This window comes from Lytechinus pictus, chromosome 4, assembly GCF_037042905.1.
Source record: "Lytechinus pictus isolate F3 Inbred chromosome 4, Lp3.0, whole genome shotgun sequence".
Lineage (NCBI taxonomy): Eukaryota > Metazoa > Echinodermata > Echinoidea > Temnopleuroida > Toxopneustidae > Lytechinus > Lytechinus pictus.
The window spans coordinates 17,998,689-18,017,396 of NC_087248.1; the positions used below are offsets into that span (position 1 = coordinate 17,998,689).

At 34.7% G+C, this 18,708-nt stretch overlaps 1 protein-coding gene across 1 annotated transcript; it reads right to left on the reverse strand.

The window, feature by feature from the left end:
- Positions 1–787: 787 nt before the first annotated feature.
- Positions 788–18,368, reverse strand: LOC129258906 (T-box transcription factor T homolog). The gene is made up of 7 exons (XM_054897143.2): positions 17,273–18,368; positions 12,887–13,151; positions 10,678–10,818; positions 7,070–7,131; positions 6,589–6,650; positions 5,726–5,896; positions 788–2,631 (listed from the first exon to the last, which is right to left on the reverse strand). Exons 1-7 carry the CDS (start codon positions 17,473–17,475, stop codon positions 2,024–2,026), a joined length of 1,512 nt encoding a protein of 503 aa, XP_054753118.2. The 5' UTR covers positions 17,476–18,368; the 3' UTR covers positions 788–2,023.
- Positions 18,369–18,708: the final 340 nt, after the last annotated feature.

An 18,708-nucleotide genomic window follows, 5' to 3' on the forward strand; every position in this document is an offset into this window, starting at 1 on the left:
ATCACTGTAAAACTGTGGTGTTAAAACTGACACCAGTTGTTGTTAATAGAGGACCACACCCTGATGTGTTAAAATTACACCGTAGAGATTGAACATAACACCGATGTGTGTAAATGTAACAACCAAAGGTGTTGTAATAACATAGGTGTTAAACTAACACTGTCAATTTGATACCCGTGTAAAATAACTGGTGTGACCCTCTATGTACACCGGTTAACACCACCGTGTTTGCTGTGATTAAAGATAAATTTGGTTCGGTTGTGAATAGTGACCAGCCTAAGAATAAAACCAACCCTGTAAAATTTGAAATTAAATCATTATGCCCGTATTCCGAAGTCTGGTTTAACTTAGACCGTTGTCTAACTCTGTTAAAATTATGGGAAGCCAAACATGTCAAAATTTGTTTACATGGTATGTTTTTTCATGTTTACTGTGCTCTCTCCTAATTCTTTAATTGTGAAGACTATTATCTTATTTATCCTTCCCAGACCGTTAAGAATGATTTGAGAGTCATAAATGAGTTGATATTTAATGTGGCTGTACTGTTGCCACAATTGTCACAATTGGCTATCCATAGTTAAACCACAACTTTAAACAAGAGTTTAAATTAAACCCAGAATACGGGCCTTATGATTTAATAAAAAAAAAAAAAGTTGGCTGGCCACCAGCCGATCTGCTTTTACTGTAAATCCTTGAAATATAGAGTGTAAAGAGTGAGTTAGGGCCTATATCAATTAGCGTTCATTACAGGAATATCAAACAGGCATTACAAACATCACAGTAAAGATAGTTTTACACTTGTCATTGTTCTCTTTAATCAAATATCATACATCCGAATTACTGTTCTAATTTTATAACTTCAACATAATATATATCTCGACAGATTATATATACACATGCCTTCAGATGATATAATACAACGATAATAACATTATGTACATTCTTTTATAGTAGTGGCTAAGATTTCATAGGAATAATATACAACAAATATTTTCTAATACACATGCGCGAATACAGTTGCTATCTTTATGACCTGAAGTTCACATTTTTTTTAAATCGCGTCATTATTGGGAAATTCCAATAAAAGGATAAATACATATAACGAGATAACTGAAAAGGAACATAATTATGAATGTATTTTATAGTGACTGGAAATGAGGGAGTGTTTCGAAAATCAATAACAATTATAACAGGACAGATAAAGTCAAATAAATGCTTTGTGATGAAAATTATAATTTCTTCCGTCTGAATGGCATGAATAAAAACATACCTTATTCTGAAGAATTAAAAGCAGTTCATGCCATTCACAAATGATATAATGGACATGATATACCTGTCATTAAAATACGACAAAGTTTGTGCACTGCAATGAGTTACATAATTAAAACTAAATGCGCGAGCTATACTTTCAAATTATATTTTTGAAATCATCAGATAAAGCAAAAACAATTTTATGAAAATAATGTTCCAATCTTTCATCGATTGATTTTCTACGTTTTTAGGATAGCCAGCTATCACAAGTCTAAAGTATGAGGGCGGTTTCATTGACTATATTCATAAAGCCTCTTATTCAAATTTATAGAATATTATCTATGGTCGAGATGGCTGCAAGCCGATAACATTTTGGCTTACCTAAAAACTAACCATCATTGTTCTATAGTACACCAATATTGAATGTCTTAGAGTGCAATAGTACCAAATATGGAATTTTACTATTACATGAGACATTTGTGAGAATAGGCAGTAAATATTTATATCACAATGGATTAGTTCTTTCAGTGCAATATAGTAAAAACTATTTCACATCCCGAATCACTGTGATCATGTCATAGCCCTATATCCATCGCAAGTTAATGGATTTCTGTTCTCAACCATTACATTGGTAAAGCTAGCAACACGAACATGATCTCGTATGCCTATTGTCTCGTGGAGATATAATGTCATCTAGTCACAAGCAAACAATGTACAATAAGTCCACATTATTTCATACTTTCCATCGAGTCTCTTGTTTTCAATGTTCTTTTCAAACCGAAGGCGGTGTCAAGGGGTTCCAAGATGAAACACTTTTCCCGACCAACTGTTGATGCGGAGAATTTTGATGATGGTTTGATGTATGGCAGGCTCCATAGCCGCTGATATCCAGACCTACAGCGCTTCCAGTGATGTCCCCATGGTACGAGTCATGGTAGCCCGTTTGATGGCAGTGCACCGCGGCGGGCGATCCGCTCATATCATGTCCCGCAGCGGAGGAGATAGGTACCGATATCGGCGCCATGACGGACTGACTCTGCGCATGCGTCTCGGACGAGTTTGCGGTCGTGACCGCGGCGGTGGATGGGTGAACGCTTCCACCTAGGCCCATCCCGTGCGCGGTTGAACCGAGGTTGGGCTGGTGTGTCGAGGTTGAATGAGGGTTCCGGAAGAGACCGGTCGGAAGCGGTGACTGCGGAGAGCTGACGTGCGGGAACCCGGAGGTCGCGGCGGTGGACGGCCACATGCTGCCGTATTGGCTACAGGAAGGCATGGAGCTTGGTGCTGATGTCGAGTTGGCGAGTGATGACCAGCCGTCAGCAGCGAGCAGCGAGATGCTGCTGGAAAGACCAGCCGAAGCATCGGCACCGTATCCCGCACCTGCATGAAAACAAAACCAAACGCGATTGGCATCATGATCTATAGCAAACTATATCACTCTTTCAAATTCGATATATCAAGTCAGTAACTATTTTGCAAGTCATTAGGCTAATAATATTTTATTTGGAAAAGCGCACTGGACAAAGTGAGCTTAAGAAATAATCTCTGGACAATTTTCCTTTAGAAAAATCCTAAAAGTATGTGCGTGTGTTTTTTTTAAATTTAATTTAAATACACGTTTTATATCACAGTCGTTTTATGATTTAAAAACGGTCTACATCTTTGATAAAAAAATATTGAAATAAAAATAGTTTTGTTAGTTTAATCAAACACGAACAATTGATCTTACTCAAATTAGCACCCTTTCATAAAAACATTACTTTTTACATGATATTATTCTAATCTCCCAAAATCTATTTCGAGGACTGCATACATTGAAACAAACAACCAGAACGCAGATTTCGCAACACCAACACGGCAAGCTTCAGAAATACCCGTAGATCAAACTTGTTCACCCCTTATACAGAGTTCAATTCATTCATAAAAATCTCGGAGTTCAAATATAATTCATCAAGCCTGCCAAACTCAAATTCAAAATAAAAACCCTCTCCAGCGGATACATTATGTCCTCCAGAGCGGAATTGGAAACATAATAACCTTCCTAAACTATCTCGTAAAACATCTTTTATTTATCCATGACTCATCTACGGGACTTTATCAAAGACGAATCCCAATTTCTATTATTTTCCCTTTTTTTACGAAGCGCCTCTTTCCCTTTGATGTTTCGCCGCCCGCTTTTGTTGTTTGACAATGATTTTCGTTTTTAATTGCCCGGTGTAAAATCAACCTGAAAAGGGTTGTTGGATAATCGGGACATTGTGTATGGGAATAGGATGGGGATGGCACACAACACCTCGCCCTGTTTTATGCCTGTATTTTACTACGCGTGGCATGCATGGTAACCAGCTTATTGAGTACTACAAAGAAAGTTTCAACTATAAAAAGCATAGATAGAACCATGTACTCCAGCATTGTTACTAATTATTGGCGGTAAATTGTGAGATCAAAGGCTTGTTTTTCTTCGACAAGAATTCGTGTTGTTTGTAGCGGTTGGGTTCCCCCTTGAAAACTGACGTCTTGCTTTTAACCCATAGAAGAGTTTGTTAATAATTTTGGAAAACAAACGAATGAACTAAAAATAACGAGTTAAATTTGCTAATCGGATCTATAGATACATCATATACCGACACCATAAGTTACTCAATGATTATTTAATATATATCGTAAAATGAAAATAGATATTATTTCTCTTGTATTTCTTCAAGAAATCTAGCACAATACATGTTATTTAAAAAGTGGCCATAATTTACAAGTTAAATGTAAAATTGAGATTCTTTCTATACTAAATTCGTTGTCAAAACTATTTTGAAGTTTTAGTTCGGCATATATTTTTGGCAATTTGAAAAGAAAGAAGAAATAGATTTTGATTGACAGAAGACAGGAAAAGTGAGGATTGGTAGAATTAGGTTTGCGATCATTAATAGGCCTGAATGTTGTTGGGAAGTGTGGTAGGAAAAGGGAAATTAAATGCGTGAATATCGTTTTGTTTCTTTGCATATGGGTGTAGTCATGCAGTTGTGGTCCTTTTTAATGAAAATATTTAATTATGCATTTTCATTGATGCTTTGACATTCAATTGTAACACATAATATTAATCATAGAAATCTCTTTATTTTTTTTCATCTTCGATACCCTGTCAAAGTTCACTGGAGGAATGAGTTTATTTGATATTTCTTGAAAATACCCCCAAAGAACACAGATGGACGCTTGTACCAATTGACAACAAAAATACCTCAGTGGTGAAATCAAACCACTATTTAATGTCGTATAAGGCTTGTGTTCAGTTTTACGACAGCTTGCTTTTGACGTCAGGGCTTATTTACCAATACCGCCAACATTCATCGCTGGTTTCCGACGAGTTTTACGGCGTTAATTTTACGATATCTATTTCATTGTCGCACGACCAATAATTCGTTGCTAATAGGGTGGTCCATATAGAGCGCAATCACAGTCCCATAGGTGTAAATCTGTGTTATTCATTGGTTTCAATACTGTGTAGTGTGTCGCCGTTTAATGTCCTCGTTCGAGTTTATAGAATTTGGGAAAGGTCTTCTTTGTATTTTTCGTTTGATCTATAGCGCCAGGTATTATAAGTGTAGTTTGATTGCTTAGTTATCCACCGATTTTAGAATAAAAAAGACGGCATATACATTACATAATCCATTCCAATCCCTTTCGTTCCAAGGTTAGTTCTAATCTCGAATAGACACAAACCTATTTTCGGTGAAAACACATTTCTTAATGAATTGACTTAAATTTCTCATTTTTGCGTTTTGTTGACATTTAGCAGAACACATAAAACTGTTGACATTTTAGATAATAGGCCTGCATGAAATTAGTTGAAAATGAAATAAAATGGACAAGAAAAAAAAGGGTAAGAAATTAAAGGGATCGTTTAACTTTGTGAGCAGCTGATTAAAAAATTCTCAAACTGAGTTGAAACGTGCGTATGAGTGCCTGTATTTGTCCTCAAAAACCCTGAAACAGACCACAATATAGGATGAAAAACTCTAATTTAGATACAAGTAGCAATTTATTAGCCTGATTTTGAGAACCGTCTAGTAGACGGGTTCAGCTTATGACCAGTTTTCTCCAATTCAAAAAGTCTGTTGGCTATTTTGACTGCCTTCTGTTGTGTGTATCTCCTATACACACACTATTAGCTGCACTGTACATTCAGTGTATACCTTGTACACACTGTATGTAGGTCATGCTGTGTTCATCTAGGATTAATGTGTTGTGGTGCACAGATTCCCTGTATACACATAGTCATTGAAACCAACTCCCAATTATTTCAAACTTTGATTTACATCTCCAAGGTTTTAAAATTGATCCTGTTAATATAATACTTTGAAACTTTTGGGATGGTATTTTTACACTATAAGCCTAATGTTTAGCCCATTTTCAGGAACCAAAAGGAGAATTTTTTAAATCAGAACAAAGTGAAATGATCACTTTAAGGAAAGGGTCGTACCTGCGGCTCCATATTTCTGATGGTAGGGAGGGGGTGGGTAGGGGGATGTCCGATGACCTCGTAACCCACCGTACCTCTCGCATCCTGCATGAGATGGAAGCCCGAGAGATGGGCCGAACTGATGCGGTGAGGGGCCGAACGCTCCTGAGCCCGGCAGAAACCAACCACCGACTGAATAACGAAAGAGAGGAAAATGGAGCAATATATCGGTTAGAAATGCCATAGATTATAGAACATCGAAACAGTGTTCGGGAAACTCTGTACATATTGTCTGAATAACTGTCAATAAAAATTAGGGATTTTTAAATTGTTATTACAGATTCACACGCGAATAGAAAATATAACAACTTTACGGTCTTCGAGTATTGCCACTTATCCCTGGCGCGTCTATGTCATCAAATGACTTTCTTCTCTTGTCATATTTTGTGGATGCTTTTTACCCCTTTTGTCTGTTCTAACGCTCAAACTTGAACTGAAACAATTTAAAAAGAATATATTGATGACAGAATAGATGGTGCAAATTGTGCAACCATCTTGGCAAACCCGTTAAACAAATTAACAAACAATTCCATCTTATATTGAAATGATTGTTCGCTATTACTGTGGCCTTTATAGTAAACACTGCATGAGCCCACGGATGATTTGTCGTATATTTTATTCAAATCAAAAGCTGATTTGATAGAAATTAGTTTCATTTGGCAATTATGATAGTTCAAAGGGTGAATAAACATGTTCTTATAATTTCATTGTCATTATTATTGTGTTCTAATCAGTAGCATAGTTAATTTATACAAATTAAAGATACTCAAAATCAGCCCGTTTCGTTTAGTGATCATATTAGTTTAAAGAGTTGATATACTTACATTGTGGATATTTAGAACCCTGGAGATCATGAACATCATCAAAGAGATCATGCCCTTCATTTCTAAAAAGGAATAAAATGAAAAATACGATCTAATACGAGTATTTGAATTCGAAAACTTCTTCGAATATATTAGAATAAGATCGAATAATAATCATTCGATTTTCATATGCGATATGGACTTCTCACTCATGAAACCATCATCTCTTTATGACACAGACTTATAAATTACTCAGGATTTATATATGTATATATATATATATATTTGTACATGTATATGACAGGCCTATATAACATAAAGAACTTTCTTATGAATGAACTATTAAACTAACTTTGTATATGGTTTTACTTAACTATACAGCACTCACATCATTTAATTGCAAATGCTTTTTCGAAAATACACCAAGAAATGGAAGAATTATCTTATTCATTAACCTTTTTTAATAGCGACATTCACTAAAGAATATGATACAGGTACTTACTTGTCTTTTATGTCGAGAAAAGCCTTGGCGAAAGGGTTGTATTTAATTTTGAGTTGTGTTATCTGATGAAGATAAGAAAAAAATTGACGAATTAAAAACAAACATGAATTCACTTATTTTCATGCACACCCTTTATGATTTTCCTTTTATTCTTGTGTACTTTTCAGTTAGTTTAGTTTGTATTTATCTTCTTAGTTAGCTACTTTTTGCATTCCTATAATGCACTTTGGAACAATACGTACCATTGTACGTTTTAAAATATCAGACACGGATTCTTTAGCCTTTGTATACGTCTCAAAGTGTTATTTGCTTCTTTCAAAGCATTAAAATCCCCTATTTATTCATTGGGTCATTGTGTTATATATTGATCCCATTGAAGCCCCGTACATCGACACCAGACTTCTAAACGTCTCAAAATAATCTCTTTAAAAATGAATAATCCCCCTATTTTGAAGACCCAACGCCTCCCTAAACGCAAGTTCAGTTAGGGATTTCGAGCTCTATTCAACTTATTCTTTTTTTTTCCTTCAAACACGGGTCCTTAAAATGAGCGATCGGGATGCGCGCGGTTTGCAGGTTTGTCTGGTTTTATGCTACGATGTTTTAAATAGAAGATTGGCATTTTACGAGCGATGCATTCATTTGAACATTTAAAGCGCGGAAGAAATATATAACAGGGCTCGAATATATTAGATAGGCGGTATTACGAAAGAAGATCAAAGGTTTATTCGTTTCATGGAAGGTGTAAAGAGGACGATTTCATCCTTTCTGATTCCCTTTATATAAAGAAAGGCGATAGTATTACATTGAAAATTGCACAGAGTGACCTCGAGAATGTGCGTATACTGGGTCGATCTAAACATGCATTAGAAATTAGCTTGAAGATGCTTTGTTCGTTTTGGATGAACATTTTCCCCTAACCATTCAAAAACCCAAATTTTAAAGGTCTCTAAGATACTTTAAATTCCATATAAGAAAAACTAAAGTTTTGTCAATATTCATTTCATTTATATTTGTAATAGAGCTAAAATAAACATATATTAACCATAATAATAAATAATAATAATATACAAAATGTATAAAGCGCTTTATACGAAAGTTTCAAAGCGCTAAGAAAGGATGGAAAAAAGAATATAAGTACAAGATATCTCAGTAAAAGAGCAACAAAGAAACTGAAAGTGAAAACACCATACGAAAAATCAATTATACATACAAATAAATAAATAATCGGCGAATATACAACTTCTTCGGGGCAATAAAACAGTTCCTTGTTTTATTTGACAAACTTTAAATTTTAGTCTAAATTTTATTTTAGTTATCCCACAATGCTATTATGGCAATACCTGTATATCGCTCTGGACACTATCATTGCCGTTTCATATTAAGCAACTTTGAGAAAATGTCAACCCTTAAATTTAAGGAAAATAGCTGCCTTTTAAAGAGAGAATAAAAAGGTGTCGTGTTAATAGTTCCCATGACTCCAATATTCCCAAATGACTGAATGTCTCAGCTCACTCAAGGATGCGTGGAATTTTAAATCAAATTTTACCCTTTTTTCAATTGAAATTAACTGTTGTACGTCTATAAATGGTAGAAATAAGATTGAACACTCATGTATTGAGTCTACAAGGCAAACCCGATCATCAATACACTATTCAACAGGATACAGACTGGCAAAGCTTGTTTTTCGAACCAGACTGACCAATCAAAGTTTATTACTTGCTGTGTAAATATTAATTAAGAGCCAATTCAAGATGTATAGAAGGCATAAAGGGCATAAAGACTGCCGAGATTCGTAATGATTCAGAATCTGAGAAAATGCCCCAGTCATATTAGAACCAATCCAACACAGTTCAAGACTGCGATAAATGGATAATGCAATCGTTTGATTCCTCTGGGTTGGTTTTGTTCGTGTGTAACTGGGGCTTATAGATTTTTCATGTATTTTCAATTGGATTAGAGAAAATGTGTGGCTATATGAAATATATTCTCTTAAATATGATATAGGAGAAAGAGATGTTTCATCTTTATGACTGTTATCTGGTTGCAGTATTTTGAATGAAATAATCCATTTTAATCTCAATAATTTGCCCCAAAGTGACAGTTACGGCAATACTTTATTAAACGAATCGAGAGACGAATCAATGATTCTGGCAGAACCTAACTGAACAAAAACGACTTCCGTTTTTTTGTTTTATTGGTTAGTTACATTTTGTTGTCAGTGTAATGACGATTGTCAAGAAACAAACGTGGATGTTTATTCAAGCACTTGTCATCTGTTGATTTTTTGATAAAAAGCAGTTTGCTATTGAGTGGCGATCATAAAATGGCTACTTGTTAGAAAAACAAGATGGTTTCTTAAGTCAACTTCTACCGTGACTGGTAGTGACGTTCCATATTCACTCTAAAAAATATTGGTTAAAAGTGCTCCATGAGGGTAATTATGCGTCCAACCAACATTGGGCATTTCTTTTGGTTATTTTTATTTATCCAGTGTGTTGAAAATACTGACCAATCTAAAGTAGTTGCTGCTTATTTTTTAACCTTACTGGACAATATGGTTCCTGCATTGGGTAAAATACTGCCCCAAATTGGTTGGACACATAATTACCCTCATGGTGGTAAAACAAAATTACCCAATATTTTTTACAGTGTTGGTGGAAACCAGGAGAAGCTGACAGAAGTAGTGAACTTGCCAATATGGGCACGCACAATACTCTATATCTGGTAAAATATTATAGAGTGATATAAAACCCCTATTATATCCCCACCCCTTGGTCTCTCACCCCCCCCCCTCGTAACCCCCACCCTCATTTTGTACGGATTCTGTTGATCCAAAAGAGAGTATTATTATGTCAAACTTCCGTAGACAAGTGATCACTGAGGGAAAAATCTTTCGAAAAATTGAATATAAAAAAGGACACCCAGGTTTAAAATCGCAAAATGGTCATTATCCTGTATAATATGATTAGGTCAAGGTGATTCGATTCTATTGGTATATCTGTGTAATCTAGCCATCAATCATCACTGTTACGATTACTTTATTCTATACTTGTTCATCTTGATAGGCATTTGCTAATCTTGTAGAGGTTTTTTCTTTAATCTTGTAAATTAACGAATTTATAATCTTAAAATCGCTGAATGATTAAAAGATATATTGCTTGTTGTGATTTACATCAAAATAAAACGAACATGAAACAATTTGCATGATATGTGCATTACAGCATTTGCAAGAAAGAATAATTATGACCGTATGGAAGATGGAAACGATGAAGAAGGATAAAAAAGGATAGTGACAAATAAAAAAAAATTATAATAGCTGAAGAGAATATGAAGCGAGAAAAAAAATGAGCACAGTCATAATGGTGATTGGGAAACAGTGGAGGAGGAAAATAACAACATAATTAACAAAAATAACACAAAAATAATAAACAACCACCAAATTCATTAAAAAGAGACACAAACAAAAATACATTAAAAAATAAATTAAAGTTAAATTTTTAACTTATTATTACAAAGTCATGATAATTAAAGCTGTAAACTCTAATCATTACAATATTTGCACTTGTAATCTAAAGTTGGTACAAGAGAAAGAATTGTAAACTCACGTCTTCATTTTGGTATGCTGTAACGGCAATAAAGCGAGTTTCTGCAAACGAATAACTTCCGACCAATCTCTGTTTCTCTCTGCCTCCTACCCGTACGATGTGGATTCGCGGTTCGTACTTGTGAAGTGAATTCAACATTACCTAGGAGAAAAACAAAAAGACGAGGATTGTAAATTGACTGTTTGAATATTTATTCAAGATCTCATATTGAACACGAATTTTGTGATTCTCATGTCACCTCCGACAAAGAATGGATATGACCATAATATAGTCACATATCTCTATAATACAGGGGGACGTTTCATAAAGCTGATCGGAAGTTAAGAGCGACTTTAAGAACGACTAGTGACCCTTTCTTTTGGTAAATGATATTGACCATTAAAGGGCAAGTCCATCCCAACAAAAAGTTGATTTGAATAAAAAGAGAAAAATCCAACAAGCACAACACTGAAAATTTCATCAAAATCGGATGTAAAATAAGAAAGTTATAACATTTTTAAGTTTCGCTTAATTTCACAAAATAGTTATATGCACATCCCGGTCGGTATGCAAATGAGGGAAGTGATGACATCACTCACTCACTATTTCTTTTGTATTTTATTATATGAAATACGAAATATTCTCATTTTCTCCCCATTGTCCTGTGAAACAAAGTTTTATTTTGCCCTGAACATGTGGAACTGCTATTGTTTATCATTTATGGTTCAGTCAAGTTGGGCCTTATTGTCATATCCTGTAAAAATTGAAATATTTTATAAATTCAAACAATAATAAACAAAATAAATAGTGAGTGAGGGATATCATCAATTCTCTCATTTGCATGTGACTAAATTGTGCATATAACGATTTGGTGAAAAATAAGCGAAATGTTAAAATGTCATAACTTTCTTATTTTTTATCCGATTTTGATGAAATTTTCAGCATTATGCTTTTCTGATTTTTCTCTATTGATTCAAATTAACATGTTTCTGAGGTGGACTTGACCTTTAAAATGTTCTTTGGCGATTATTTAGCGCGTGAGAAAGGTTCACCAGTCGTTCTCAAAGTCGCTCTTAACTTTCGAACAGCTTTATGAAACACCCACCCTGCCATTGCAGCGGTCTATTTTCATATCTCCATCTTTAACAAGAATTAAAAATGAGAAGCTTAAAGGAAATGTAAATGTCTTTTCTTTCAATAATGAGCTCTAAAATGTCCCGGATGTCACATCTCTTGATTTTAGAAGAAATGTTAGCAGATTTCTGAGTACTGTCTCTAATCTTACGTTTTCAAACAAGTTTTGCACACAGTAAAAACGCTGTTTAAGATTTTATACAACCCTGTTTACTATATGAACCTTACAGTATTTGTTTAACCGTTTAAACAATCATGTTTAATTTATTGAAGATTAGATATTGAAAATTAAACTTTGTTGCTTAAGATTTAAACACTTGTTTAAACTGTTCAAACAATTACTGTAGGGTACATTTATATATAGTAAACAGCGTTGTATAATTTTTTTTTACTGTGTAGGATAATCCCCGGCTAAAAGCTTAAACCTTATAGTATTGAACACTTTACCGATTTGCGTCACTTTATGTGCGGTTTTGCAAGCCATCAATGTTTTCAACAATCCTAGAAGTAAACTTCCAATAAGTAAATCAATTACTAACATCTTTTTTTTTCTCGGAAAGTGAGAACGTTTTATCGATCACCGCTGAAGAGTGCATGAGTCGGAGGTTTTTGTGGAAAATATTTGTTAAGACATTTTTTGTTGCCAAAGCAAAATGTTCATCACTCAAATATGTGGTCTGCTGCCCAAATTTGGTTACAAATAAATATGATAAAAAAGAAAATTATTGCTGTTATAGTAATTATTGACATTCTAAAATCAAATACAATACAAATTTGAAACATATGATATAGCATGAAATATACGAGAAACTAAACTCAAATATTTTTTATAATAGCTTTCTCCAATAAATTTCAATTTTTAAAGAATGTGAATTTATGTACAAATTTGTAGTAATGTTGCTATGTCTGGGAGTAATATAATAAACAAATTTAACACACGCTCTCTGACAGAACTACTTTATAAAACTAAAACTTGTCAAACTAAATTTTCAAAGTGATCCTACGAAAAAGAATCTCTGAAACACTTATTGTTGTAGATCTTTTGGGTGAATTTCATATCATTATTATCCAGAACAAAGCATTGTAATCAATTCACCTGTCCGCTTCCGTTGAGTTTGTTGGAGAGCTTGACTTTGCTGAAGTTGACGGCTTGTTTCATCCAGTGAGCGCCAAAGTTTGGCGAGTCGGGGTGGATGTAAGCGGTGGTCGGAGGCGAGCCGTCGGGCTTCCCGCCGGGTACCCACTCTCCATTGACGTACTTCCAGCGGTGGTCGTCAGCAGCGGAAAAATCTAGCAGTATGGAGTACATGGAGTTCGGGTCGAGCCCGGCGATGCTGGCGGAGAGGACGGGGAACATTCGCCTAGAAAAATGAGAGTTTAGGAGATTGGTTAGCTTGAGAAACGTGAATGTAATTGTTGAAATTATCTATTAAACGTGTCAAGTGCTGAAAATCCAATGGCACTATGCTTTTATGGCCCCTTACAAAGAAAATATGTAACATTTCCGGACTTTATGCTGAATTCATTGATTAGATCAAAATAGATCATAATGAAATCGTGAGGCAATATTGAAAGCACTAATTCAAAAGTTCACTTTATATTTCTTGAAGTACAATGAACAGACGTAATAGGATACAATCTGTTGGCAAATTTGGAAGTACAGGTTCGGTTTTTTTTTTATTAATCGAATTTTGTTTATCACCTGAAATATCCACAACTCGTTTATTTGGTAAAACAATAATATATACATTATTAATAAGTTTGTTAATCTATACCAGAATCAATTTTTTCTTTCGATTTGTTAAAGAGATTTAAGTACTAAAACACTGAACTATAATTGAGCTTGATGATAAGATAATAAACATGATTTATCCCCTACATGTATATAGGCCTATTTTAATTATTTTCCCATCATCCCTTCATTATTTGTACTTTAAAATGTATGTAAATTTAATGGAAATGACAGTCACGAACAAACAAAAAATAAATCAACAAAACAGATTTTTCTTTATCAGAATGACTATTTTTAAAATAAGAGGCATTTGTAAAAAAAAAAAATGCTTATCCCGACAAACACTTTATTGAAATGGAATTGAAAAAGAAAAAAAAAAACATTTTTGATTGATTTTGATCATGCCTTAAAAACCAAATCAATCTCTCAATCCCCACTTGAAATTCTCGAGCGCTAAACAAACTAACGAATTTCCGTCTTTCCCCCTCTCGAAATTTTATTCGTTGGCAAAATTTTCATATTGATTCAGTTGTTTCTCTTTATAAACGAACATGACGGGGAATTATTTGAGGAGGGAATGGGGGCGTGTTCCTGCAAATCGTCCAGAAATGATGAGAGTCGTGCATGGTGCACGAGAAAGTAAAATATCTGTCAAATGCAGAAGGTTCTAAGTCCACTTTGGTAGAAATAAAATCAACTCTTACACAATGGTGTGTGTGTGTGGGGGGGGGGGACTGCAATCGTGATAAAGAAATAAGTTAAATGTATTTTCAATGTATAGGTTTCAGCAATTTTCCTATAGGATGTTTAACCGACTTGACATTTTTTTATGATATGGAATTTAATTGTTGATTTAAGAATGAATACGCATCTTTTTCTCTCATACTTTCCTCGCTCACACTTATCCCTAAAAAGACCCTAAGCAATATAAAGTATTCAAAGCTCATACCCCCATCAAAATATTTTGCTCCTCTGTGCCAATGGCCATTTAGTTTTTGTTTCAAATGTCCACTAATTTGTTATTTTCATGATGACAAACATATTTTTGAGGGTCAGGAGAACTCTTAGCAGAAAAAAAAGAAAGAAAAAATTCTGCGAGACAATGGAGGAGGAGGCGTACTTGGAATTTTGCCACCACATACATGACATAATCAATATTACTGCTGAATAGATGAAAAGTTTAATGTTAAAATTTAATTTTTTGTGAATCAAAAGAAAATCTTTTTCATAAATACCAGATCTGCTATTTGGTTTTCATTACTAGTGTGAAGCTAGCAGAACAAATCACATTCAACATAATTTGAAGATAATTTCTTTTAGTAACGTTCAATAAAACCTACAAATATTTAAGAAATTGATCGAGAAAATAATTGATCAAAATTTGTCATTGGAAATCAAACATTGCACTTTTTGATGCAAAGCAATCAAACAAATCCTAATCTCTGAAACCTAGACAATATTTTACTAAAATGGGGCATGGATTTACGACCTTTTGCAATCCAAGCTGATAGAAGTTCACAGACGAAATCCAACCACGTAAAGCGATAATAGTGTACTCAGGTAAGCAAATATGCAGTGAATATCGATACTCGGTCTATTCCATTTTCCCAACTCTTCACTTTACAATGCTTTATGGCGTAGACAAGGGAAATATTGGCGTAGACTCCATGAGTTAATCGCGCCTGAATGATACTGATGGTGTTCCTGAAAGTGCGTTCCAAAATACAAGTTATAAAAATGGCCATTGCTATAGATAATCTATACATCTTTATACAGATAAAGATAAAAGTTTGTAGAATAAAGTAAACTTTTAAACTCCCTCAACTGGCTCTTTGGATTTTGAGGGTATTAACATACACATTAATGGAATAAGATTATACATTTAATATTACAAATCTAGACCTTTGGGGCTGTTTGACTATTCTACTACTATTGTATACCATTCCACCTTTCTTTCTGAAATATAATCGTATTTTTCACATAATAAAGTTTTGGTATCTGAGCAAGATACAACATTGTTTTTTAAAGCATATTTTTATATTTATTTATTGTTTTTTGGCTTCAGTGAATAATTTGGCCTGCAATGTATTTTATGTGAGGATTGATGCGCCCATTCACCAAAATCTGATAATGCTAGAGCTCTAGTATATTTTAGCAGTGAACTGATCTAATGTTTTTTTTAGATTGATTAATAAGACTTTTTTTTGTTATCATTCGAAAGATATACACACGAGATCTGTACACTCAAATTGAATATAAATAATGAATATTCTATATGGCTATTGTTTTATTTGTTTAAGTAACGTCAACAAAGTCTGGGTAATACCCATGATCAGGTTTTCTCTATTAATTTATTTATTTACATGTTTTTCATTTGAACAATATCTTACAATGATCCTGTAAAAACTCCGGTGTTGATTTAACACCAGCCTGGAATTTATATATGTCCACACCAGAGAAGTATTGAAACAACACCAGTTTGGAATCAAACCGATACTGTTTTAATACTAATTGGTGTTGGACAAACACCTATCTGGTGTTAGACCAAAACGAAACTGGTGATGTTTAACACTTCTCTGGTGTGGACATAATAGATCCCGGGCTGGTGTTAAATCAACACCAGAGTTTTTGCAGCGTGCCCTTCAGCAATATGGGCCTCATTGGCAGATTAAATAGAATGAGAAATGCGGTAATTGTCAAAAACTTTAAGCAAAAATTATGATAATCATGATATTTGCAAATAAAGCAGGAGAAGGGAACCAGAATTAATGAGATTTGTATTTCGTAGTTTCGACTGAATATATCGGATTGCACCATCGGCAGATCTAATGGATTAAAGAATAACGTATACCCTATAAAATAATGTAGATTTACAGGATACGACGAATATTTATAAATTGAAGATGAACCTTTGTTTAAAAACATAAGATAATGTCTGTAAAACTTAGTTGGAAGTTTGTGGGGGAAAAATCTCTCAAAATTAACTTAATATTATTCTAAGATATAATGGATATTTAGTCAAAATCCTGAAAATCGATAAAACAATTGAAGTGCATATGTCTTTCCATCATTGCCCAATAAACATTCGGGGTAGTAATACAGTTAAAATCAATAAATTACGTTCGTATACAATTCAGTCCTAGATCATGATAAATTGCACAATTAGCCAACGAAAGATCACTCTCAAATGATGTAAATTATTGAGTAAATTTGATAAAGTTTTAGCTCTAAAGTATAACGATTAACTAAAGTAAAAATGGTGTTGACTCATGATAACGATTAGAGACCCCAACATATTTGAAAAGGAGAAGGGAGGGGGTAACAAATCACAGCCCGATAAGTTTGAGATCAGAAATATCAGAAATCCTTTCTATATTTTTGAAAGTTATCAAAATGTTGGAACCCTCTTCTTGCATCTATCAAACTAACTTTGGATTCACACAAGTTCTGTCATGTCTGTATAACGTCTCTGACCTAAAAATAAAAAAACAATACGTTTACCGAGTTTATCAGGCGATCTATGGTTTACATAATGAATCAATCTCATATTGACGACGAATAAACAGATCTACCCTAAACAGCAAAAATAAAATTATTTGACATGTTAAACTCCTAAATTTCTTTGCTAAATTCCTTTCAAAAGTTATGATTCGTCCGACGGTCCCGTTGTGAAGACAGTCTGATAATTAAAACAAAATATTCTCCACATTCTTTGAACTATTGAAAATGTAAGAATTTAATCCCTCTTACCTGCCACTCTTTGTGACAATCATCTCGTTGGTCAATTTGTGAAATTTCTTCCATAATTCCACATCATCCAGCCTGACTTTGAGCCCCTTCTCGCTGGGGTCTCCCTTTTCACTGCCCCGGTTCATCTCTGATTGCACGGCGTTGAGTAGATGCGAAACGTTGTATGTCGGTGCGCGGAGAGCGTCGGCGCTCATTGCAGGCATAGTTGGGGTGGCGAAAACTTTTTTCGTGGGCTCAGGTAGACGGTATGCTTTTTCGCTTAGATAAAGTTGATATATATTTTTTATGTAACAGTATCTCCACAGCAGATTACAGATCCTTCGGAATGAAAACAAGAAGTTGCATAAATCGAAGTATGATATTAAAGTCCTGTTTCAGGGGGGAAATAACTTTCAAACTGCAATGCGAGTGACTGTGGAATCTTCCTTTGCGATGGTGACGAAAAGGTGACGAAAAGTTGTAAAGTGATTCCCCAGGGGATTATTAAAAACTTTCGTAAACCTCCAAGGATCTTAAATGAGGTACACGGCGATTACTTGCAAAAGACTGAATGTGTCAAGTTTTAAGGTGCCTGCGACATTTTATACAAGCCCCGCCGAAGCTTCGTCCAGTATGAAAAGGTACATAAAATTCGATTGAGTGAGCACGAGACTTGAAACTTGAGTGAGTCACTGGTGTAATCTGGATCAGCCACAAACTGGTCCCACTGAACTCTCTCTCTCTCACACCCGATCGCTTGCTTTACCAAAGTTCTACGTCAACTTAAGTCGAAAATGGTAATGCAACTGGGAGATCAAACAACAGGGGTGGCGGTTTTGCCACTTTCTCTTTTTCTCTCTGCGCCCCGTGTCATTTCATGTCACAAGTGCGAATGTTTATTCGGCATCGCGATTTGAAAAGGACTTTTGAGGCCCTTATTGACAAATCCCCGACCACCCTGGCTGTTTCTAGCATTCACTGAGGAGGGTATCCATTAAAAGTGACGAAAGAAGGCGTTGCTTCTGGTGTCTTGATTGACAGGGAAGATGTGGTCGGGCATTTCGGGGGAAGCGAGATCAAAGGGAGCCGATTTTGCCATTCAGGTGAGGGTTTGTGTGCACGATCTTGTCGAGTACGCGACGAGTGTGCCCACCGTTGCAGAGACCCAGAACGTGATTGGTCAACCGGATAAACCGTTCAGTTATGAATATTCATGAGACAACTTTTTTTTCTTCTCTTCTCTCTCTCCCCGTCGTAAAATTTTGCACTTGACTGATTTTGATGGGACATCTTATTCATAGCAGTTGTCTAATAAATGCAACCAATTAAATTCTTCAGTCGTTGCATTTTGGAATTTGAAGTTCACTGTCGGTACGTAGATAAAAAAATGTAATTCTTCTCCCTACAATTCATTTTGGGCTTTAAAACTTTGGTTTATAAGCATGTTAAATGAGCAA

Excerpts from the sequence above, each read along its gene's own strand:
- LOC129258906 (XM_054897143.2), bottom strand. The coding sequence starts at position 17,475 with ATGCCTGCAATGAGCGCCGACGCTCTCCGCGCACCGACATACAACGTT. Across the intron at positions 7,132-10,677 it reads CAGCATACCAAAATGAAGAC|ATAACACAACTCAAAATTAA; the intron begins GTGAGTTTACAA and ends TATCTTCATCAG. Across the intron at positions 5,897-6,588 it reads GGGTTCTAAATATCCACAAT|TCGGTGGTTGGTTTCTGCCG; the intron begins GTAAGTATATCA and ends TTCGTTATTCAG.